The sequence below is a fragment of the Biomphalaria glabrata genome, chromosome 6 (genome assembly GCF_947242115.1).
Source record: "Biomphalaria glabrata chromosome 6, xgBioGlab47.1, whole genome shotgun sequence".
Lineage (NCBI taxonomy): Eukaryota > Metazoa > Mollusca > Gastropoda > Planorbidae > Biomphalaria > Biomphalaria glabrata.
Window position 1 is genome coordinate 43,659,008 of NC_074716.1, and position 25,807 is coordinate 43,684,814.

Sequence of the window (25,807 nt, forward strand, 5' to 3'; positions counted from 1 at the left end):
AAGAGAGAGCCTGGTCCAGCCAGATTTTCTTTGGACATTCTTTTCCTAGTGTCCCTTCCTCTGTACCTTGTAAAAAACACATCAAAAAAAAAATATTTATAAAACAACAAACTGTAATATGATGTATTACTGTTGATAGGTTGAAGGTCATTAAACATTCAAACAATAAAAAAATTAAAATACTAAAGGCTTTAGAAGACTATGCATGTATATGTGTACAGTTGACTTTTGATAGTTCGATGGTTACGGGACAAGGAGGGGTGTCAGATTAGCAAAAACATCGGATTACCAAAGGTTAGCTCTACTTCAAAGAATTTAACTTTATACCGGTATGTCAAGAAATTCGAAATATGATATACATATAAAAGATATGCACTTAGTTTTTCAAGGGTATAAAGAAATACAAAACATTTGATTACATCTTTCACATACTATACTAAGTTGCAATTTAAGCATATCTACACTCTAAAAATAGACATATTAATTGTATACATTAATTACTTGAATTTACATCTGCACTGCACTTCAGATTTCTGGGTGTGTTGGATTAGGAAGTGTTGAACTATTATAAGTCAATACAATCATTGAGAGGGGAAATAGTCAAGACATAGGGGCTGTTCTTATCACTTACAAAACAAAACAGTGTCAAGACATAGGGGCTGTTCTTATCACTTACAAAACAAAACAGTGTCAAGACATAGGGGCTGTTCTTATCACTTACAAAACAAAACAGTGTCAAGACATAAGGGCTGTTCTTATCACTTACAAAACAAAACAGTGTCAAGACATAAGGGCTGTTCTTATCACTTACAAAACAAAACAGTGTATTTCACTTTGATAAAATGTAATTACAAGTTGAGATCATTTTATTTTGTTGGTTTAATTAAAAGTAAATTATATATTTTTTCAATAATGTAATTATAATGTAACCAATACAACTGTGTTGAGTACATGACATGATTTATTACACTTGGTGAAATAGTTAATTAGTCTTCTTAATAGCTTCATTCATCAGCTCATGTTTATAATTACTTGTCTAATTTGTTGTTCTTGTTTCGTCACTATGTTTTTTGTGGTTTTTTTTTCAACATTTATTGTTGTTCAAATGAAACAAAAAAAACTAAAGAGGAAATTGTTTTGCAGCGAAAGGTTTGCATTAATATATCAGCAAGCAAAGCCTTTAATAAATGGTGTACTTATACATGTTTGAGGAATAGCTGTACATTTTGTGCAACAATGTATTCATGGCTTAAGAAATAGCCCAATCCGTATTTGTTTTGTCTTCTTGTTCTGTAAAACTGAGTTAATTATAATTGTATTGCTAAACTAAAAATTACTAATCTTTTAAAATTTAAGCAGTTTGTAAAGTTTATTTTGTTTTGTTTTTATAAAAATAGATGGAGCAGATTTGCGGTTCTGTCAAGGAATCAAATTTAAAACTGACCTTGGCCTTTGGCATTGGCATTCATCATGCAGGTTTGACAGAGAGAGATAGAAAAGTGGTTGAGGAGCTCTTTGTGAATCAGAAAATACAAGTTGGTTTAACTATATATACACATTTTATTTTGGTTTTACTTTATTTGTTTATTACTTTAAAATATATATATTTAAGTTTCTAGGTAAATTGTTATGAAATAAAGACCCATTATTTAAAAAAAAAAAGATGATTATGTCCTATGCATGTTTTAGTTAGGACAGGTTAGACAGGCCTTTAATCCAATATTTTAAATGAAAGGTTGTTTACCTTTTATATTATTTTATATGCATAAATGGTTTCACATTCTCAGTTGTTTATTAAAGCTTTTTACACTCCTAAAAAAGAACTAAAATCCTGAGTAAAAAAATGATTTAGTAGAAAGACACAGTACCATTCCCTCTTAAAATTAATCCTTCTCAGAATTAATTCCCTTCGGTTCTAAACCATTCAGGACTAACCCATCTAAAAGTGAATTTTCGAACATTGTTACTATCAACTGCCATTAATAGTCTATATGCACAGAGCCAATTTAAAAAAAAAAATTAGATATAAAATTGGTAAAGATTCAGCAACATATGAATGATGAAACAATGTGTTTTCCTCACAGCCTGTTGCTAACAAAACAAAGCAAATGTAATTAGGATCCATTGTGAATTAAATGGTTAGGTTATACCTCTCAACAGCATCCATTACAAAACTGTTAGACCCTGCAACAAAAGGAATGTGTGGTAGTAAATTGCCACTTTATTTGAGGAAAAAAAAATCCTTTGACCAAAACAAATATAAAAAGATGTACAACTCAAAATATTTCAATAGCATTTTGTTAAAGGTTAGAGCTCAGTGATGTGATGTGTTGTTGAATAATAAATGTTGACTTTTTCCCCCCAGGTTTTGATCGCCACAAGCACATTGGCCTGGGGAGTTAACTTCCCTGCACATCTTGTGGTTGTCAAGGGAACAGAATACTTTGATGGTAAAACCAGGCGCTATGTGGACTTCCCAATCACAGGTTTAGTTTATTTTACAACAATCTTTATCATTATTAAGTATCAACATTGTCTGCTCAGCAACATGTCTTCTTCTTCTTTTTTGTTCTCATTTTACATGTTGGAAGGTTCAGATCAGAAATCCTATATCTGAGATGAACCACGCAGTAGTTTCCAGAATAGGCAGTTTTCCGAGTAGGAGGGTTCTGGGGCCAGAGTTTTGTTCTGGCTTCTTGATATAGTATCAGCAACATGTAATACCAATTTTAAAATCATATTTTTAAAAAAATGAAAATTAACTTTCAAATCTTTGTATTTAAAAAAAAATAAAAAAATAGGAATAAACAATAACCATGAAATATGTTTTTATTGGCTAATAAATATAAATTGAGTGTGCGTTGTCTATGTAGATGCTTTGTATGTTTTTTGTTGCTCACACAGATGTCTTGTAGATGGCTTTTTGTTTGTTGTTGTCTGTAGATGGAGGTGTGTTTGTTATGTCTGTGTTTTATGGTTGTTGGAGGCACAGTGGCAGAGTGGTAAAGCCCTTTGCTTTTGAACTGGAGAATCCCAGGTTCAAATCTCAGTGAAGACTAGGACTTTTAATTTCAGGATCTTTAGGGGGCCTCTGAGTCCACTCAACTCTTATGGTACCTGACATTAGTTGGGGAAAAGTAAAGGCGGCTGGTCGTTGTTGTGGTCAAATGACACCCTTGTAAACTGTGGACCATAGAATTTCTTTCATGTTGAAAATAGTGCATTTTTACTAATGAATCTACGGTTCTCATTTAAAATCAAGGCAGCCTATGCATTTGTTTGATGGTTTAGAGACTTCAGTATGTAAAAAAAAAATACCTAAAAAAGGGAGTGTGTGTGTGCAAGCGTGCGTGCAGTGTGTTTGTGAATCAGCTTGAAATGCTGATGAACTAATGGGATTTTAGCCCCCATACCTTGCATTACCTACCATAGGTTAATTGAAAATAAGTAACAATAATTTTCTTTTCTGCAAAGTACTTTTCTTTTTATTAACTTAATTATTTCTCTGAAATATTTTTATGCATGTCCATAGTTACAAATACACAATAGGCCAATGTAAATCTAAACAGTTTAGAAATAATTAGTAGTGGTTTATGCGTAATAAACATGTATGCAAACTGTGATAATGCACAGAATCAATCATTTACTTTAAAAAATGAATAGATTATAGATAAAATTGAAGTCAGAGAACAGATTACTCTTCCCCCTCCCCCCCATACTTAAGACCATTGTGATATTCATCCCCTTTGATATTCCTCATTCTCTCTTGAATGTAATGTAACACATTTCAGTCTTCCCCTGCATATTGACATATTGATCTGAGTGCAACATCTGTTTTAGAACACTTCTCTCTCTCTCTCTCTGTCTCTCTCTCAATTTAATAACCTCTTCCTTGTGTTCAAACACTTATCATGAAGTCTATTGCTGTACACCCCAATGCAACATCTGGTTTATATTGAAAAAAAAGCTTATATAGTTTAGCATTTGTTCCTCTTAATCTACATTTCAAAGTAATACAAAATTAGATTATCGTTGTTATCTCCCCTTTTCCATGTCAGAGAGCTGACATCCAATACTATTTCCCATTTTCGATTTAGTATTATAAGGTATGTGAATTGGGGTTAACAATAGGTTTGCGTGACATATAGTTGATAGCACTACATTCTCTAAGTGCAATTCCCCTTTTCAAGTCAGTACTTCATGGAGAGTGGAACCTAGTCACTTATTTCAAAAATGGCTCTAATAATTTTCCTTGAAATCTACCAGTTGTTGTATATTGCTGATAAAAGTATTACTAGCTCATTGGTCAGGCTAGGAAAACTCTAGTTTGACTTTTATAATTTTTTTAAGTAAAAAAAGGAAAGAAATTCCAATTTGTCTAGAGAACTAGATCTAGGTCTAGATCCAATATCCGTTTTGAAAGGACTATCGCGTTGGGAAATTCCAAATTTAAGCCATTATTGATTCAAGAGTTTAATAAATTAATGTTTAGAAAAATGTGTGCATCATCTTCTTAGTCTAGATCTAAATGCCTGTCGTTAGAATATTATAAAGTCAAGTAGAGCTATGCATTCGTTTAACCAAGATTCTTTCTCGGGGAAGGGGGGGGGGGGTAAAAATGTCCCATTGTTTTTATAATCCAACATTCATTAGTTAGTTAGAGAAAAACAGTCGCCCTATAAGTTGTATAAAGGAGATATTGTGTTTTTAATACTGCATTTTTATTTTTTTTCTTCTTTCTTATTAAATGTTAGCTCTGGGTGTTTTTTGTACTAAGATTGGTCATCAAATTATGAATGCTAATTCCAAATCTCCTTTCACTTTCAAACACAGAATTTGTGGGGCAGACCTCAGCTCCATATTTCATCCACAGTTATTATAGTTTGGCTAGCACAACAACAGTACACCAACAAAACCAACATTTGCAACAATTGCTGTAGCACCAATAGTTCAACAACATAAACAATTGTCCTTAATAATGCTAACTCTCACTGCAACACCGTAGATAAAGTCCAGCAGGGAATTGGCGCAGAATGCGCCATAATCCCATTGATCGTTGGAAAGGCTTTTATCCAACAAAAAGCTCTTCAGCTGCAGTAACCCTGTCTCTAATGTCTTGGTTTGAGATGCGGTCTTTGAATGTGATACCTAGGATCCTTCTGTAGCATCTCAATTCCATTGCTAGGATCCTCCTCTCTAGCTCTGCAGTCAGCGTGAAAGACTCACAAGCATATAAAAATGTGGCCATGGCCAGGGAGCGCATCAGTCTGATTTTGGTGCCGAGGGCTAAGCCCTTGTCTTTCCATATTATTTTAAGTTTTGAAAGGGCTGCTGTGGACTGTGCCAATAGTTTGGGTTTAGTTTCACCTCTAATACTGATGCCCCTTTTAAAGCCCTGTTGGCTATTTGTCAAAATTTGTTTTTTTTTCTGCATTTATTTGCATGCCATATGCTGTGGAAGTCAATGCGCATCACCAGGTTAGCTAGTTCTTTTTCTGTCCCTGTTAGGCCATCAATGTCATCTGCAAAGCGCAAGTTTGTAATTCTTCTTCCTACAATGCTAACAGTACCTTCATAGCCCTCGAGAGCATCTTCCATTATCCTTTCAAGGAAGATATTGAAGAGTGTTGGTGAAAGTAGGCAGCCGTGTCTTACTCCAACTGTGGTTTTGAACTAGTTCCCAATATTATTGTTGAAGTACACCGCACTGGAGACATCCTTGTAGAGGTTCTGCAACACTTGCAGCACTGAAAAACAGACACAGTTCCAATAACATCAACAGCAATATGAATTGGGCCTTTATGCTTTCTTTATATGTCTATTAATTACAATTCTTTGGAGCTATGTTAGTGATAGGGGACAGGGTCTGCAGACTTCCACTGCAGGTAATCAAATGAAAAAGAAGCATATACCCTGTGGGCCACAGAAACAGATGATTGACCTTCACATAATAGATTGCAAGGTCTGAAAGGGGAAATTTCTTTTAAATATCCTGTTTAATTACCTGGGTATCATATGCTGCAAGGAGCTCAGGGCAGACCTGCCTATTTACACATTAAATCTCTTCATTGGCTATGTGGAGAAATCCAATCTTGACCAACCCTCCCTTATTTTTTTAATTACAAATTCCATGGGTAGGAATATTATATATACATGAAGATGCTCATCTAACTTTCTAATAGTTTTAAATTATTTTTTCAGAAAAAAAAATTATTTAATAAATCAAAACGTTTTTGACTTTTTTATTTGTATAATGATTACTTTTAAGTTATTTTTTTGATCTAACTCACCAGATGTTCTTCAAATGATGGGGAGAGCTGGACGCCCCCAGTTTGATGACCAAGGAGTGGCAGTTATTCTTGTCCATGACGTGAAAAAACATTTCTACAAGAAATTTTTGTATGAGCCTTTTCCAGTGGAGTCGAAGTGAGTCTCACGACTGTTGTCAATGTCCCAAAAGAAGACAAATCAGTAAATGTTAATTAACATATAGCTGCTTCTCTTTCCTTTCTTATGCTACATGCAAACCACACAGTTACCACCGACTCAAAGAACTTGACAACTCAAGTATTTATTAACTGTAACTAATTAACACTGTAAGAATCTCTAAACACTGAGTGGAATTGAACTGTACTGGACAGTACTGAATTGAACTGTCTTATGCTGTACTGAATACTTCTGGAGAACAATAGATACCATGGACCTGTTGCCAGTCCCTTCTGAAACATTTCTATTGTTACGATGTGGTAGTGGACTAAAGAAAGTAACTCACCGATTTAGATATCTTTCTGATTGCAGAAATACAATCCAACTGTGAACAGTCAACGGAGGCACGGTGGCTGAGCGGTAAGGCGCTTGGCTTCCGAACCGGGGACCGGGGCTTGAATCCTGGTGAAGACTGGGATTTTTAATTTCGGGATCTTCGGGCGCCTCTGAGTCCACTCAGCTCTAATGGTTACCTGACATTAGTAAGGGAAAAGTAAAGGCGGTTGGTCGTTGTGCTGGCCACATGACGCCCTCGTTAACCGTGGGCCACAGAAACAGATGACCTTTACATCATCTGCCATATAGACCATAAGGTCTGAAAGGGGAACTTTACTTTACTTTTATGAACAGTCAATACTCTCAGTAAAAAGAAATAATTTCACAGTACTCCTAATGAAATTTACATATCCCGATTCACAAAAACCAATTAAAGAAAACAATCCTCTGTTGAAAAATCAATGATCATAATTCCAGTTACTTAACACACCAACATACTCGCTCAGGTCATATTCGCCCCACAGCATAAACAAAATTCAAAAAGGTCTTACATGGAAAAAATGGTTAGTCCGTTGGAACAGGTTTACAATATATTATCAAGGGTGATCTGCACGCTGAGTGTTCACATAAGTGCATTCTCGAATAGCTGTTCCTCATCACCCTTGATTGCATGCTGTATGCCGGACTTGACCACTAGTCACACATGGTCACCCCTACTCACTCTACCTCATCTATAACAATATAATTAGGCACTAATTATCTTTACTAGCTATACTGTAATGTGATTGGCACACTAGTTACCTATCTTTTTTTTATTCACTATCAAAAGGACCCACTACCTCCCCATCCCCCATCCCCGGCCACTATATCTGTATCCCAGGGTACAGATTTAGAATGTCCAATCTGTCTGTGTCTAGGGAGTAACCTGTAAAGGGAGTTAACACATCTAAAATAAATAGCATAAGGCTATTATGCTTTTTTGTTTGTCTTTATCTGAAATACATCAATTAGTGTTTAGCTATTGATCATATTGATAATCAGAAAATTTTTTTTTCTTTAGACTCTTTCAATTATAAATCAGTGTCATTATTTTTTTAATTTTTGCTTTTAAAAAAGACTCTACTTTCCTACCCTGTCAAAAATGTGGTTTCCTCCCCTATCAAAACTTACCTATCCTCCCCTGTAAAAAAAATGTGGTCTATTCCCCTCTCAAAAAAACTCTACTTTCCTCCCCTCTCAAAACTTAACTTTCTTCTCCTGTCAAAAATGTGGTTTATTCCACAAGATTCATTTTGATCTCAAGTCATTCAACTCATTTTTGAGAGATTGGATTGTACTTGCCAGTTTTGTCTTATGCAGAAATCGACCAAATATTTTTTGTTTCTCCTTCGAATGAGACATTTATTTGATTTGGGTCTTTTTCCACCACCCCACCAGTCTTCTTGAAGTTATGGCTGACCATTTGAATGCTGAGGTGGTGTCTGGAACTATCAGCTCTAAGCAGGATGCTATGGACTACATCACTTGGACTTACTTCTTTAGAAGGCTGCTAAGGAACCCAAGGTAAGAGTTTGGCTATATTTCCTTAAGTTCTTCCTTCATTGACTTGCCTTTTTTGAACAGGTAATCTTAATTGAATTTAAATGATTTCTTAAAATTTTTAATACAAGCCTTTTTGGTGTTAAAAACACATTCATTTGGAGTCCAAAAGTTGGACAGTGGCAATTTATTAAGTGAAATTTATATAAAGAAGAAAGAACCTTTCATCCCTAATGAATGTTTCATCAAATTTCCACCTTCTGTTGTAGTTTTCCACCTTTGTAGTTTTGTCACGGATACTGTAAACACAAGCAACCATTTATTTTGAACACAACAAAGTGTAAGGAGCAAAGAAAGTCTTGTATTTATTATTATTAGTTTATTGAATATTTTTCTCTCCTTTCTACATAGAAATTATTATTAGAATTAAATTGTAATAAATAAATCATTATAGTCAACTTTATACATACATACAAAATTTACAGTATTTATAATATATTTATGTCATAAATGAAGAAATTCATTCACTACTACAGCTGAAATGAAAGTTATAAAAAAAAATTGGCCTCTTCTAAAAGCAGAGAAACTTCAAACCTCTGTGTATAGTCATATGGTGAAACTATAAATAATAGGAAAATGTGAAGTAGGATTTGTATGTGTGTATGAAATTTGTAGATTGTTTACATTTTGTAATAAATGTTTTTGTTATGCAGAATCTGTCTGATTTTGGCTTTTGTCAGATGGAATGGCTGTGTATCACAGTAGAACATGTTCAAAATGTTTTAGTTTGTCAATGTTGTTTAAATGATTAAAATGTCTAGTGTCAATATGTACCAAGTGCTAAAAATTACCAAAAGGGATTTTTCTAATTAATGATTGAACTGTCACAACCATAAACAAATATATTTTCAAAAATTTAAGTAAATATGAATATATAGTATACATTAAATATATTTTCTTTACCAAATAAGCACAAACAAAGTCACAAATATGTATACTTATAGCTCAGACATACTTCATATAATACTTGAATAAAGCACACTCCTCATCTATATACTATATTACATGATGTGATTAGCACGCTCATCCATATATATTATGACTTGATTTAGCATATTTATTATACGAATGACTTGATTTAGCACACTTACCCATATAAATTAATGACTTGATTTAGCACATTCATCCACATAAATTAATGACTTGACTTAGTACACTCATCCACATAAATTAATGACTTGATTTAGCACTCATCCACATAATAAATTTATGACTTGATTTAGCACACTCATCCAACTAATAAATTTATGACTTGATTTAGCACACTCATCCACATAATAAATTAATGACTTGATTTAGCACACTCATCCAATTATATTAATGTCGATGACCTGATTTAGCAAACACAACCATCACCTACTTTTCACATTTCATAGAGTCTTAGATTTTCAGTTCCTTTATTAACATTAACACTATTACCAAATTATCTTTTTTACTTATTGATTTGGTTCAACACATACATACATTGATATAATTTACTCGACTCATAATAAATTACTGATTGGATGATTACAGCATTAAGGTAAATGTAAATATGATTACTTCAACAAAACAGAGCAATATTAAGCATTATATACAGTACAATGATATGACTAGATTTGGTGACTTTTTGGGGGATGGAACATAGAATAAATATAAATATAAATGAGTTCACGATAAATAAGTATATACATTATATTACATGAAATATTAATACTTCTAGTGTTACACACCATTATTGTCAGCATTTACATTGATGACAATAAACATTTTATTTAAACATTGGCATGCAGCATAACCTTTCAATATCAACACAATTCATTGTCTTTTGTTTCTGTCAACAATGGAGAGTTGATTTAGGCTTCGATGAGTGAAACGAGATGTTAAGACAGTGATCCAATGAAACAGGAGGTGTAAAACATGAGTACGTAAAACATGAGTACTGATGAGTGACAACATGAATGTGCATAGATGCATGCAATAAATAATGCTATTTTCAATGTACAACAAATTGGAATAGTTGAACTGGCCATATTACCCAATGGCAAGAATTATTTTTAAAAAAGAACAATAAATTAGAATATTTACAGAGCATTGGAAGGACATTGTTCAAAAGTAGTGAATATAACACAATCAAAATAAATTACACATTATTTTAGTAACTCCCCCTCCCCCAGGATGTTAAATTGATTTGAGAAGTGGTAGCCAATAATAATCACTTAGAGTGTCATGTGGCCAGCACAATGACCAACCACATTTATTTTCACTGACAAGTGTCAGATACAAATTAGAGCTGGTTGGACTTTTTAATCCCCAAATCACAGCCAAAGTTTGGGTCCTCTTGAAAAAAAAAGTACTTTGCCCTACATCCACCATGTTCCAAAGAATTTTTTAGTCAATGAAGACAAAATGTAGTATGTACTATGAATTTCAAAGTTGTCCATCACATTTGATACATTACTTAATATTAAAAATAGTTCATTGTCTTTTTGTTTTTGATAAAACACACACACACACACAAAGACTACTTTGGCAGCATGGTGTTTACCTCATTTTTCAATTTAATGAGATTTCAAATGCTTCTTGAGTATGGTATATAGTTTGAATGGTGACATATTGGAAACTTTTTGAAATGTTTACATTTGACTGTTGAGAGCAGTCATGGAATGTGGGCATGGCAGCAGCTCCGTCCTTCCATGAAGCAATCATGTATTATTGGTACTTGTGTAACTGTATTGATGACCATATGACTATGTTCTTATGTCATCTGTGCCAAGTTTTTTGTTGTCTCAAACTAAGAAGGCATTTAGATGTTTGCTATTATCTTGCATTATGACCATTTATTCCTTTGACTGTTAGCATCTAATGTCAAAGTGCTGATTGCAGTTACTCTGTCTCAGTTGTAGCTTCACTGCTAGCTTTCATATCTATATTTGGCCAGTGGATAAATACAAGGTGCTAACATCCACTATGGACATTGGTTTAGTCATCAAGGTTTCTTCCCAGAAGAAAAAAAAAAGTGGTCTTCGGGCTTACCAGCATAGCCACCAACTTCTAGCAGTAGTTGCTATTCTGATTTTGGCTCTCGTGGAAATCATTGCTGCTTCGGAAAGCTGGGTTCCTGATTTCAAGGACTTTTTCCCCTTTATAGTACTTCCTCTCATTGCACCTGAAATATAGATCAAGGTCTATGTCAAGTCTATGATATTTAGAAATGTCTTTATTTTAAGTTACTTTTATAAACTAAACAGTATGATGGGTTTTGAAAAAAAAAAAGTTCACTGACTTACCATTTAATCAACAGCAGTAAGAGAAGTAGGACTAGAATGAGACTCAGTGTACCAATCACTCCTCCAGCAATAGCAGCTGTTGATTAGATAATAGAATATTTAGACAATATGCTAGCTATACTTATGAATAAAATGAAAAATAATTAAAGTATAGTTTGATAATTCCATAGCCCAGAAACCACTAAGACATATTCTTATACCACTAATGTGTCTTAACAAAGAGTGCATTGAGCATGCTATGATAATGTGGAATGGTGGTACAAACTAACAATATGTATCTGTGCTATGATAATGTGGAATGGTGGTACAAACTAAGAATATGTATCTGTGCTATGATAATGTGGAATGGTGGTACAAACTAAGAATATGTATCTGTAGTATTTTATTAGATGGTATCTACTCTGTGTAAACTTACCAAATGGTAACTTGGGAGAGTTCTTTTTATAGAATAGAGGTACAGTAGTATTGGCCTGCTGATATTGAAGAGTTGACAGTAGAATAGAATTTCCAGCCCTGTCCATTCCTCTGGGACCACTAGTTACAGCTTGGTTGTTATCAAAGTGTAAGGTTTCCATGGTGACCACCTTATTTTCAACCACAGTTGATGGAGTCAAAGATGTTGGCATCGGAGGGACAGCTGGAAATAGAAAGACACATTTCCACTTACATATTTGACATGTAGATGAGGCTAGAGATTTGTACTCTCTTTAAGTTTCTTTGGTTTACTTAACCAAGCTTGAGTCTTGGCTTTTCTTACCTTCATAATACAGCCAGAATCCTTTGCTGTTGACTGCGCTGGAGGACTGAAGCTCAATGTGCAGAAAGTTAGACAGCATGCTGTAGCTGTTGTTGGTGCGCTGGCCACACAGAGTGATGCTGCGTAGCTTGTCATTGAAGTACATCAGGTCAGCGCAGTCTGTGCGTCCCCTGCTTTCCAGGTCCAGCTCAATAATATTCAAGTTGATCTTCTGTGAAGGGTGGGCCACAATGTCAACATAGCAGTCACCCTGGAGATTGAAAAAAATGTCCAGTTGAAAAATAGTTATGTTGGTTGATTCTATAACTACAGCTAATGATCAAGTGTAAGCACTCTTAACTATATTTAAACCCAGTGAATGGAACTTAGCCTAGTATGCTCACCTTGTATTTATACTTGGCTGGATATTTAGGAGTCATAATGTATCCACTTTGTTTAGTCAGTTTCTCATTGTTGCAGATGTTGGTGACTGAACTTTCTGTAAAGACAGACAAAAATTTCTAATAAAAATGACTGAATACTTAATTATTAGTGAGGAAAATGAGATGGGTGTCAGGAAGGGGGATAACTGATCAAATTATTGGAATGGCATGTAGTAAACTATTAAGTGAATCATCCCCCTTTCCTCAACCAATCTTAAAAATGGACTGACAAGTGATGATTGGATGAAACTTGATGATTCTCCAGACTGGGGAGTGTGCTCAACCTGAAGGATCCTAGCTGGCCATCTGTTAATTGAATTATTGCCAGCTTGAATGTGAGCCTAATGCAGCAAGACTAAATTAGTCAAGTTCATACTGCTACTCTCCCATTCTGGTGATTTAGAAGAGGCTGCTGTTCAGTTTTAACTAAGAACTTGAGAGATGTAATTAATGACCATTGGGCAGTACAAGGTTCATTCCAACATTGCTCCACCCAACTGAGTTGTGTACATTCATTTCCTATCTATTTCTTTTTTGTTTCAAGTAAAAACTGTGCCAATGCTATCAGTAAAATACTGTAGAGCCAGAGAATAACAAAGACTCAAACAAATCCAAATACATAATAGGCACAAAGATGCTTTTACTGTATTATTTCTGTTAAAGCTCAATTGTAATTAAGAGCTGCTCTCCTGTTAAATGAGTTGAAACCATGAATCACACACACACACACATGTGTGATGTGAAAGTTTGCTGGTTGTAGTGTAAGGTAAAAGTCAAGTACACCAAGCTCAGAGGTGAATGCTCCAAATTTAGCAGCACACAACAGGAGGTCACTTATCTCCTTTGGTTTTGTTACTTTTTTTTTGTTCTCAAGTTTTTTCCTGTTCAATTTTTTTATATAGTTGCTATTTTTTTCCCCCCTTTAACCATTCCATTTTCCCCCAAGAGTTTTAAAGCATTTTTTTAAATCTTTTTTTTTTTTTACTTTTCTGGTCAAAGTGAGAATAAAATGTCAAAACTTTCTGTAAAGAGGCTCAGATTAGGTATTCAGATTTCATTTTTTTGAGATAGACAATTGATTTTGGTTGTGTAAGCTACCGTATTATACAATATAGATAGAATTATCAGAACAGATTCATGTATCAGTACTTTGAAATAGTCTTAATGTTTTGAGTCATATTAGATGATAAGCAAACTAGTTTGTAGTCGCTGGTTTTGATATGTGACTAATCTGACAAATCCTGTAAGTTATTTGACTTACCCAACACACAGTTATATTCCACTTGGAAGTAGTTGCTCCTCTGCCCACAGGTTGGGACATTAACCCCAAATGCGCCAGTGGGCAGATTGATACTGCATGTTCTCTGCCCGACACAGGGATAGTTTTCGTGATCTTCCACTGTGCACCCGGCAGCCCCAGCCTCCCCCTCCACCAAACGGCATTGGCTAGTGGGGCTGAAGCCATAAAAGGTTTTGGTAATGTGGACCATATACCCTGCTCCACAGTCAATGTTGAGTGTTTTATTGACTCCAAAACATGAATAGATGGTGTCACCTGCAGAGAAATAAAGAATGAAATTAGAATACATGCAACTGTAATATTAGATACTGGTACTTTGTTTGTTCAGTGTGTTTGCCTGTGGGCATAGTCATAAAGTAATACTACCCCCCCCCCCCAATAAACTAGTTGTGAGACTGTTTAATGGTGGATAATGAATTAAGTTTCTTGTGCTGGGGGGAAATGTCAACAGTGTTTTGATGATGGGAGTAATATCTCTGGGCAGGGTTGGATTTCATGTCTGAATGCTGCACCATTCTCTTTCTCTCTCATCCCAAACATTGCTTCAGGGTCACTCTTTAGCATGGAGCTGGCATGCAAAGCATTGTAATTGAAACACACATAAAGTGATGATTGTCAATAGTGGCAACATCTGGGGGTTTAGGGATGAAACATTCAGAGAGTTATCTGTGTGGGAATGTGGACGTATGTTAATGCCTCTTTACTTCAGTCATGGTGTGTGTGTGTGTGTCTGTGTGATATTCATCACTGTGTCATGGCATTTGTGAAGACCTACTGATTTACCCAGAAAGTTGTTGTATCATGTGATAATATTCTGACTTGAGTCCCTTTAAGTGTCACATGTTTTTTCTCTTTATAGCTGCACCGAGTTTCCCTTAGAAATAACAAAGTGCTAGAGGGGTGAAAGGGAGCTGGCATTCATATTGTCATACACAACAAATATTGTTTCTCTCTAGACCCTCCTTTATGAGAGGAGCAAATTTTTTCAACAAGTTACACTGATGCCTCTTAGGTCATGTGACCCATTGTCTTAATCTAGCACCCCACTCCTCTCCCTTTATTTCAACTGTCCCCCATACACCTGTCAAATGGTTGTACACTCAGCTTCAGGGAGCCAAATGTTTGACCACTTGACCAGTGGGGGGGGGGGGGGGGCTAGAGAGCTAACATGCCTAACATTATTAGACAGATGCCACAGTGGCCTTAGACTGGGTTTGTGTGTGAACAAGTTTTGGAAAGGGGGCATAGCTCAAACTTTCATAGTCTGACACTACACAGGTACATCTTTTCCAGCATAGAAAGTCAGACATACTGAGCCATAACTTACCTGCCACTGAAACACATGCCATAAGAAGGGCAAAGATCATGCTCAACACTGTTGCAGCCATGGTTTTGTTTTCTATTGAATCTGAAATAGTTAAATGACCTTTGTTTTATAAGACTATAAATTTAAATCTGCACATAATCGGTATATAAGAGATATCCAGATCTTCTATAGATTCTACATCTATTCTAGATCTATATTTACAATATTAATTATTAGATGTAAGATTTTTTAGCATAAGAATAACGGTTAAAATAAACTAGAATAGATATAGATCTCTAGACACTAGATCTAAATTATAGTGTAACGACTGTTAGTCTCCTATGTAGGCTCTAGATTTATATTTAAAAAAAAAAAGACTCTAGATCTAGGTATTTGTCATAATATTATGATATCCAAAATGTCTCATCTATTTCAGTATTTGACAACTTTGTACTTTAAATGCTCGCTCGCGCTCGCCTTGGTATGCTTTAACTTGAGCAGCTGCCATCTTAACACAGTTTGGTATCGATCTTAAAGGTTTTCTTCATCCTTGGCACATTGCTTCCCCCCGCTCTCCTTTGTGATGAGTAGTGTGTTAAAAACAAAAAGTCGGGCGACTGGTAAAAAAAAACACTAAAAATCGAAGTAGACTACAGACAATGTTTCATTGCCTATTTTTTGCTTTAGAATCTAGATCTAGTCACACTTTGCTTGTTTCAAGATTTGTATAGGAATTTCTATTATAGACCTACTCACACTGTTGTTATGTTTGTAAACTACTTGAGGTTGTGAAGACGATATTTGGGTTACATTGTTTGCCAAGTCATTGTTGTAGGCGTCAACTAGTGTAACTAGGCAGAAGTTGTTTTCATCAACTCTTTGTTCTTCAGACCGCCAGATCTTCTTTACCTCTACACCGCCCCCCCCCCCCTCTCTTCAACTCGATAGTATATACTCAAGCTATCTCACCTTTTACTGATCTACCTTGGACGCCCCCCCCCCTTTTTTCCTCCGTTTTTTTTTCCTTTCTATTTCCTCTTTACTATTGGCGTCTAGTAGTAAAAAGCTTAGCGCTACTAGTTGGTAGCAGTGTGTGAGCTTTACTTGCCCCCCCCCCCCCCCCCCCCCCGTTTTAAACCACATTAGTTCACATACCTGGGGCCTATCTCTAGCGTGGGAAAGTAGTCAGATGGACCTGGGGTGTTTGGCTTTTAAGTAATGGCATACGTAGTCCAGAGATAAGTCACATTTTTTTTTTGGTCTTGTTTAGTAAGTAGGCTGTAAAAGTAACCTGGCACTACCTTAGTCTCGCGATGTCTTGTCTTGATAAGTCCCTTCATTAGTTTATACCTTTGTACGCAAACAGTTGGGTCACTTTAATTTTTTTAGTAGTGTTGTGTGTCTGTGTTTTGTGTTTAGTTTATTTAAAACAATGATAATAACAACACAACTACATTTTTATGTTGTTATGTCCTTATATTCTGCTGGTCTAAATTAAGTCGAACTATTCTAAATCAATGTAAGCAAAGGAAAAAAATGCTATTTAGTTAGATCTGGGAATTTCTGTATTTTTCTTAGCCAAAGACTGCAGATATAGATCTAGCTCTCTAGAACTAACTAGATGTCTAAATAACATTGTTTTGTTTCGCTTACATGATTTAGAATAGAATAAAATAGAATATACTCAAATATAGGTTTAGATCTATATAGATCTAGAATCTAGATCTAAGCAAGACATGTAACTTGAAGCATGCTCTACAAAATATTAATTAATCAAAATAGCCAAGAATAAATCACTCATAATCACTCATAATTGAATAAGTCTATACTGTATAGTCAATATAGATCTAGATCATCTAGATTATTGAGACTGCATAATACTTTAATTATTAATAGCAATACACTATACTGTGACTATACTACTATACTATAGTCAGTGAATATTCTAGATCTAGATCTTTAACTATCATTCATATTCATATCATCTAGATTTATCATTAGGCCCTACTAGATCTAGAATATATAATTATAATTATAAAATATAATATAACTAATTAAACAATTATTATTATAATTATAATATATTTAGATCTAGAATCTAGAGTATTTATAGATCTAGATCTATATTCTATATATAATATATTTCTAAATCTAGTCTATATTCAGTATTAATTATATAATCAAGTGTCCAGTTATAGAGCATCTAGTTGCTATAGATCTATAGACTCTATGTACTATTAACTATTTTACGTAATTATTATTTAAGGTTCAAGTCTAAACTTACCAGTTCGTGATTTTAAAACCTCCCCTTGTGTTCTTCCTAATTCTGCTCGGCAGACATCAAAAGAAAACACAAACTTCTCTCCCCTTGTTACCGCTGATCACTATGACGTCAGTGGCACACCTTCCGCTGAACGTTTTTTCGCTTTAAATAAACGTAAAATGAAAAGACACAATGTGGCAGCTTTATCGTCAGCTGAGTTTGTTGACAACTTGAGATGTACGTAGTCCGTTCAAGAAAAACAAATTCGATGACTTATGCACGAAAGAAAATGAGTACGAACAAAAGTAAAACTTGCAAGGAAACTAACATGAAATGTGAAATATTAATGTATCTTGATTCCGTTGTATGGGCTAGATAGCGTGTTTCACAAATAAGCACTCAGTTATACTCCAAGATATATTTATATTTAAAAAAAAAAACGGTAGAGACTACTAGAGACGTACTTTGGCTGCGAAGCTACACCTTGACTGTTGAACGCGATCTGGCACGCGCCTCACTTTTATACCCTTGGTCGCGTGCCGTGCGGTGATCCGAGTCTAATTGCCTCCCCCTCCTCCCTCCTCCCCTCTCCCTCTCCCGCCTTATGCGGATCAGTTAGAGTGGCTTCGGGCAAGGAGAAAGAAAAGAAACGGAAAAGAAGGGAAAAAAAGGGGGGGGGCGAAAAAAAATACAACAAAGATTTGGGCAGAAGAGGGGGAAAGGGGTGGCGATGGTGAGTGAATGGGGGAACGGGTGATGATGGAGGCTAGGCTTTCAGCTACCCCATTTTGAACATAAACCTCTCACCTTTGTCCGCGGATACCATTGTACCTGGTTGGACTGTTGCTTTTATCAAGCCCCCCCCCCCTCTTTTTTTTTTTAAAACCGCTTTCCAATTCACGGACCGCCAATTTTTCCTTGTCTCCCTTTTTTTTTTTCAAGACGAAGGGAGTAAATAGAGAGGTGGTGGGGTAGCCAGGTGCTGGTTATCACGATTTTTTTCCCTCTAGGTCAGTATAAACTTTTTTTTTTTCAATGTTTTACCTTTTTGTCTATCTATTCCCCTTTTGAGTTGTTTCCCTTGTCCTTCTCTATTGTATTTTCCCGCCATTAGTTTTTTTTTTGTTTTTATATTCCAAATCAATGTATTCAATATGGACAACTCACTAAGTTATATCATAGATAACTATGTGGCTTAGTTTATTTCATGTGCGGGATAAAATGAGAAGAGATCAAAAGAGAATGGAAGGCTGATCCAAGCCCTTTTTTTTTCTTTATAAACTTGTGGCGCTTGTCGTAGTTTGTTAACTACTTCACCGATGTATTCGTGTTTTGTTTTGTTTTTTTATTATTATTTATTGTCTCTTTCTTGTCACGTGACTAGGCATCTTTCATCGTGTTTTTTAGCGGCGGCGCCCTCGAAACGTAATAATCCTTATATCCACCTAATAAATACATTACAGCGCGATGCAGAGCGCAAGTTTCTTTTCTGGTCCTGCGTTGTCTCAGCCTTTAAGTTGTTCACGTCCAGATCGAGTTAGCGCGCTTTTCATATAGCAGACGCAGAATTTATATATTTTTTTAAATTAATAGAGTCGCCTGTAAAGTGTATCGGTTCTCTTTCTCTAATCTGAGCTTCCCGCGCTGCGCTCCACCGCCAGCCCCTCCCCTCCTCCCCCATTTGGGATCACGTCTTGTTGTGTCACCATCTGTCCTGGGTTAGCACCTGATAGATTCAGCTCCTTTTTTCATTGGATTTTCAAATCACGACCCACGCGCTCCTCTTTCCAGTTTTACGCGGGAGATTCGTCTAGTTACTCTTTGTTTGTTTCTCTCTCTGTCTCTCTCCCTCTCTCTCACACACACATACGAGATGTGAAAACTTGAAAACCTCCTTAGTTAGCCCTGGGTCAAAATAAAATAGCTCTTCGTAAAGGTAAATCAGGTTTTGAACACCTGATGCGGCTGTCGGGGAAATACAAACTAGACATTATAAAAAAAAGTTGTTTTTTTTTTCCAGAGTCTGCTGATTTTGACTGTAAATAGATACAATGGTAACAATTAAGGGCTAGTTATTCATATAATGATTTGGATACTTTTTTTTTATTTCGCGAGCCAATTTTTTTAAAGCACTTAGTATCACTTTTAGTACGGGGACACATTATCTGACTGGTCGTAGGTATTTGGATTCGGATTGTCGTCAGACTCGTCACGATAATCCCAGGTTCAAACCCTGCCCTCGCCTTTTCCTGACGTCATGCACGAGGTTTGGTATAGGGTGAAATAATCTTTAATTATGAAGGAACGTCCGAAACTTGACAAGGATGTATTTAGTATGTCCGAAACTCGACAAGGACATAGCTAAAACGTCCAAAACTTGACAAGACGTATTTAGAACGTCCGAAACTTGACAAGGACATATTTAAAACGTCCGAAACTTTACAAGACGTATTTAGAACGTCCGAAACTCGACAAGGATGTATTTAGTATGTCCGAAACTCAACAAGGACATAGCTAGAACGTCCAAAACTTGACAAGACGTATTTAAATGTCCGAAACTTGACAAGGACATATTTAGAACGTCCGAAACTTTACAAGACGTATTTAGAACGTCCGAAACTCGACAAGGATGTATTTAGTATGTCCGAAACTCAACAAGGACATAGCTAGAACGTCCAAAACTTGACAAGACGTATTTAAATGTCCGAAACTTGACAAGGACATATTTAGAACGTCCGAAACTTTACAAGACGTATTTAGAATGTCCGAAACTTGACAAGGACTATTTAGAACGTCCGAAACTTGACAATGACGTATGTAGTACGTCCAAAACTTACAAGACGTAGCTGTCTTGTAGTTAAAATGTGATTTTTTTTGTTCGTGAGACATTTCTGTGAACTATTTTTATGGTGAGCCAAGTGTAGGTGAATCATTTGTCTGATAAAACATTTGCCGGGTGAGCCATTTGGCTGGAAAAAAATGTCATTGAACTAGATGTCTGTGGACCACGTTTTAATCTAACGCTACTTTTGGTCTTTTGAATGTCAAATCTGCTCCTTTTTTTAATTTAATATAAAAGCTGTCGGATTTTGATTTTGTCTTACTTATGTCATCATTTTTAAATATCTAGTTTTATTAAGGTTAGCTAGTATAACATGTATCTTTATTTGGTATTTGTTAAATGAATGTCATTCAAAACAAGTTAATAATGAATTTTTCGTTGCAACAGCTAGTCTACTTGTGATGTTACTAAAAAAAAAGGGCAAATTTGATTAGCAACACAAAGTTCTACATTCTATGTAAATGCATTTATACCTTTTTAAAAACAAATTTTGATTGGGAGTTAGTGTTAATCCTCCTTTGTTTCCTGTTATATAAACAAAAGTATATTTTGTTTTTCAAAAAAGAGAAAATTTGGAGAAAAAAAAAGGGGGGGGGGCGATACAATAATATAATAAAAAAAATATTTCCACAATTCCGAGAGGGATGAGAACTTTATTCGCTTCCATGGATTTTGTTTTCGGACCGAAAACAAAATGTCGTAATATCCCAAGCTAAAGTTGTTTTAACATTGGCCTATGACATACACCCATCGTCCCTACCTCCTTTCTATTCAACAAAGTTTAGAAATGCGGCATCAATGTGATTTAAAAAAAAAATTATAGTTCGTATAGTCATTATCGGCGTCGTGGTGGCTGAGTGCTATAAAGCGCTTGGCTTCCGAATCGAGGGGTCTCGGGTTAAAACCCCGGTGAAATCTGGAATTTGCAATTTCGAGATTCTTAGGGCGTCCAGGACTCCACCTTACTCTAATGGGTACCTGATGATATTAGTTGGGAAAAAGCAAAGGTGGTTGGTCGTTGTACTGGCCACATGACACCCTCGTTAACCGTTGACACCAGAAACATATTCCCTTTATAGATCTCTAGGTCAGAAAGGATACTTTAATTTTTCACTACACTCCTTATCACTTGCTTTAAGCGATTGCTCTGTTGCTTACAGACGAACTATTTGGCGCCTTTCTTCATTTCGCCACTTTTCAGACACGCGCCACTCGAATAATTTATCATTCACAAGCAGATAGTGGGATGGGGGGGGGGTACTTATTTTATATACAGCGATGTCCTAGAGTCGTACTTCTGGGGGGGGGGGAGATACTTATTTTATATACAGCGATGTCCTAGAGTCGTACTTCTGGGGGGGGGGGATAGTTATTTTATATACAGCGATGTCCTAGAGTCGTACTTCTTGGGGGGGGGGGATAGTTATTTTATATACAGCGATGTCCTAGAGTCGTACTTCTGGGGGGGGGGGGATAGTTTTTTTATATACAGCGATGTCCTAGAGTCGTACTTCTGGGGGGGGGGGGAGATAGTTATTTTATATACAGCGATGTCCTAGAGTCGTACTTCTGGTGGGGGGGGGGGGGCGCTGATAAAGCTATCTATATGGTACACAGTGGCGACACAAACGGAGGGTGGTTGCTGAAGTGGCTGCTTTAGTTTTTGTCCTCGCCCTCCGACCCCCCCCCCCTCTCCCTATCGTCAAAAACACCGGGTGTGCGCCACAGTGAAGGCCACCTGTGACCGCTTCCGACTTGCGGCACGTGGCACTCGTCGAGTAGAGTTGGTCTTTCATTCGCGGACCTGGGTCTCTATTGTTAAGGGCGGGGGGGGGGGTGGTCACTTAACAAAACAGTCTTTTCCCTTCACACACACACACGCACGCACACACACCTGGTTTCTTTCCCTATGTACGGTGTTGAATAAGAAAGACGTCGGTCTTCTGGTGACCGTCTGCTGCTGCCTGTCTACCACATGGCTAAGTTCACCCAACCTAGTCTTACGACATAATAGATTATTGTACGAGATGTATCTTCAGGGGACACTGACGTGACAAGAGTCGCTACCAGTTTACACCTAGACAGCTCTAGACGTCAGATAAGAAAGACACCGGCGTTGCTATCCTAACATTGACTTCAACAATATGTCAATAGAAAGCTTATAAGCAACTCACTCTGTGTCTGTCTCTACGCTATTTCTTTCTTTTTTCCATTTTGGATCAAGTTGAAACGTCTGCACAATTATTCATTGTTTAAAAAAAAAAAACAGAACTAACCACCAATTTGTTAATTAAATTGTGGTGATTAATTAATTTTGTTAAATATCGAAAATAGGAACATATAATACAGTAGAGACATGTAGCTATATATATGGAGTTCTTCCCTTAGATATTTTTTTTTAAAGAATGTCTCTTTTTAAGCATGCTTTATATAGTTTATATAGTTGAAAAATACTTACTTAGACTTAGACTTAGGTCCTCCCGCGCCGTTCGGCGCATTGGGCGGCAAGCTGTCTCCATAATGATCTGTCACTGGCAATGTCTGAAGCCTCTTCCCATCTGGTGTCCACTGTTCTGAGGTCCTCCATGAAGGTGTGTCGCCAGGTAATACGAGGACGTCCCTGTTTGCGCTTTCCTCGTTTTGGCTTCCATGTTATCGCAACTCTTGGTGTGCGTAATTCATTTTGACGTAGAACATGTCCCGCAAACCTCATGCGACGCTCAGTCACAACCTCACTAAGTGTTCGACTCCCAGTTCGGCAAAGGATTTCCTTGTTTGAGATCCGGTCTGTGTAACTGACTCCTAAAATCCGTCTCAGCCATCTCTGTTGAGCCACATTTAGTCTTTTCTCAATTTTGACAGATGACTTCCACGTCTCACATGCATATGTAGCAGTTGGAATGACGATTGTGTTGAGAAGGTGTATTTTTGTCTCGAGTCCAATGGCTTGGCTAGTCCAAATAGGCTGCAGCCTTTGGAAAATGCTCCCTGCCTTTCCTATTCGGCACGCTACATCATGGTAAGCATCTCCATCATTTGTTATGATGCTGCCAAGGTACGTGAACTTGTCCAGCTCTTCAAGCTTTGACTCGCCAAGTCTGACGGGGACACCCTTTGCCTTATATCCCACTCGCATAATTTTAGTCTTATCCAAGTTTATGCGGAGGCCAATTTTGGGTGCCTCTCTGTCTAGGCTCTCCGTCATTTCTTGAATGCATTTATTTGTAGCCCCGAGTAGTGCAACATCATCAGCAAAGTCCAAGTCCGTCAATCGGAGTTGTTCATGCCATGGAATACCAAAGGCAGTCTGGTTCATTGCTCTCCTCATTATGTAGTCGATGGCTAGGAGGAAAAGGAAGGGAGATAAGATGCACCCCTGTCTCACACCTGTCTCGATTGTAAAAAACTCTGTTGTTCCCTCTTCTGTTTTAATGCAGCAACTAGACTGACTGTAAAGGTGTCGTAGGATCTGGACGAATTTTTCTGGTATACCGTATTCTCTAACTATTTTCCATAGTGATTCTCGGTGGACACTATCAAACGCTTTTTTGAAGTCCACGAAACTGATCGTTAGCCGTTGTTGGTACTCAAAACTTTGTTCTATGATATTTCGTAAAACGAAAATCTGCTCTGTACATGATCTGCCTCTTCGGAAACCTGCTTGTTCTTCTCTGAGCCTTTCATCTACAGACTGTTGAAGCCGTCTCAACAAAACAGTGCTGAAAACTTTGCCTGGGACAGAGAGGAGAGTAATGCCCCTCCAGTTGTTACAGTCTGCCAAGTTGCCCTTTTTTGGAAGCTTTACAATCACTCCCTTTTGCCAGTCCTCTGGGACTTTTGAAGTTCGCCAACAGAGATTTAAGAGATCAGTCATTCTGTTAACAATGCACTGTCCCCCATATTTTAGCATTTCTGCTGATATCATGTCTAGTCCTGGTGCTTTGTTATTCTTTAGCACTGCAATGGCCATGGTAACCTCCTCAGCAGTTATTGTGTCTGTCTTGACCTTGAGATCATTGTTGAAAAATACATTGTGTAGAATAGGTTTTAAAAAAGTTAATTTAAAAAAGAATTATATAAACACCTGATGCATCTGTCAAGGAGAAATAGAAGGAAAGCTGGACTAGTTTTGTTTTTAGTCTTCTGCGGCGACTAGAAATAGATGTAGAATTGTATCTATAGACTAAAAATTAACAAATCAACTTTAGCCACTTGTAAATTCAACCTGGAAAAGGTGTGTCTCCTCTATTGTCTCCTCTATTGTCTCCTCTAATGTCTCCTCTAATGTCTCCTCTATTGTCTCCTCTATTGTCTCCTCTATTGTCTCCTCTATTGTCTCCTCTATTGTCTCCTCTATTGTCTCCTCTATTGTCTCCTCTATTGTCTCCTCTATTGTCTCCTCTATTGTCTCCTCTATTGTCTCCTCTAATGTCTCCTCTAATGTCTCCTCTATTGTCTCCTCTATTGTCTCCTCTATTGTCTCCTCTAATGTCTCCTCTATTGTCTCCTCTAATGTCTCCTCTATTGTCTCCTCTATTGTCTCCTCTATTGTCTCCTCTAATGTCTCCTCTATTGTCTCCTCTAATGTCTCCTCTAATGTCTCCTCTATTGTCTCCTCTATTGTCTCCTCTATTGTCTCCTCTAATGTCTCCTCTATTGTCTCCTCTAATGTCTCCTCTATTGTCTCCTCTATTGTCTCCTCTATTGTCCTTCTTCGTAATTCTTTCGCCATGTATGAAGAAAGAAGATTCAGTGCATGACTATCGTCGTTACTGATAACACTTGTCTCCTGCCATTCAAGTGGCAAACGAAATGGTTGTGTTGAAATATTTGAATGTTTGAATCTAAACTTTCTATTTCTGTAAGGAGGGCAGTCTCTACTTGTACATGTTTATAAAATGTAATTTGTTATATATTTTTTCGGATGTTCCTTCAGAGTTGAAGACAATTTACTTCCTAGTCCAAACCTCCCGCAGGACGACGGGGGATAGGAGCGGGCAAGGTTTGAATCCGGGACCTTCGATAAATCCAAACGACAGTCCAGCGCGCAAACCTCACGACCAAGCAGCCAAACTTGTGTTGTTGTTCAACCATATGCTGCCACTACAGCCGTTTTTTTTTAACCTTTGCGCACTTGAATTTTAAAGTTGGCTTCAAGTTTTAAGAAAATCTGTGACGGAATCATGGGTTGGTGAATTAATTATAGATTTGAGTTGTAGATATAAGTCCTAATTCGTGTCTTTTCAAAGTGTACAGCTGTCAGTCTTTAGAAACCAATTTCTCTTAT

At 36.7% G+C, this 25,807-nt stretch overlaps 2 protein-coding genes across 4 annotated transcripts in view; one reads left to right on the forward strand and one right to left on the reverse strand.

The window, feature by feature from the left end:
- Positions 1-25,807, forward strand: part of LOC106057501 (activating signal cointegrator 1 complex subunit 3-like) — a 180,310-nt gene that overhangs the window by 61,326 nt on the left and 93,177 nt on the right. Inside the window, exons 33-36 of the mRNA XM_056033454.1 lie at positions 1,398-1,535; positions 2,366-2,486; positions 6,294-6,426; positions 8,200-8,325. Coding sequence (XP_055889429.1) covers positions 1,398-1,535; positions 2,366-2,486; positions 6,294-6,426; positions 8,200-8,325 — 518 coding nt within the window. The remainder of the gene's footprint in view (positions 1-1,397; positions 1,536-2,365; positions 2,487-6,293; positions 6,427-8,199; positions 8,326-25,807) is intronic.
- Positions 8,672-18,162, reverse strand: LOC106057503 (uncharacterized). 3 transcript variants are annotated; one of them, XR_008778605.1, is made up of 9 exons: positions 17,700-18,162; positions 15,437-15,517; positions 14,071-14,364; positions 12,771-12,865; positions 12,388-12,637; positions 12,046-12,267; positions 11,631-11,706; positions 9,636-11,509; positions 8,672-9,597 (listed from the first exon to the last, which is right to left on the reverse strand). XR_008778605.1 is itself a non-coding variant. In XM_013214716.2 (8 exons), the coding sequence occupies exons 2-8, from the start codon at positions 15,495-15,497 to the stop codon at positions 11,395-11,397; spliced, it is 1,113 nt and encodes a 370-aa protein (XP_013070170.1). In that variant the 5' UTR covers positions 15,498-15,517; positions 17,700-18,162; the 3' UTR covers positions 8,672-11,394. The 3 variants fall into 3 exon arrangements, 2 of the variants coding, with proteins under 2 accessions (XP_013070170.1, XP_013070171.1); XM_013214716.2 differs by having other exon boundaries at positions 8,672-11,509; XM_013214717.2 differs by lacking the exon at positions 17,700-18,162 and adding an exon at positions 15,870-16,360 and having other exon boundaries at positions 8,672-11,509.

What these genes read in the sequence shown, in the direction of transcription:
- LOC106057503 (XM_013214716.2), bottom strand. Translation starts at nt 15,497, where the DNA reads ATGGCTGCAACAGTGTTGAGCATGATCTTTGCCCTTCTTATGGCATGT. An exon ending in GGCATGTGTTTCAGTGGCAG is followed by an intron (nt 14,365 to 15,436) that starts GTAAGTTATGGC and finishes ATTTCTCTGCAG; the next exon opens with GTGACACCATCTATTCATGT. An exon ending in ATTCTGGCTGTATTATGAAG is followed by an intron (nt 12,268 to 12,387) that starts GTAAGAAAAGCC and finishes TTCTATTTCCAG; the next exon opens with CTGTCCCTCCGATGCCAACA.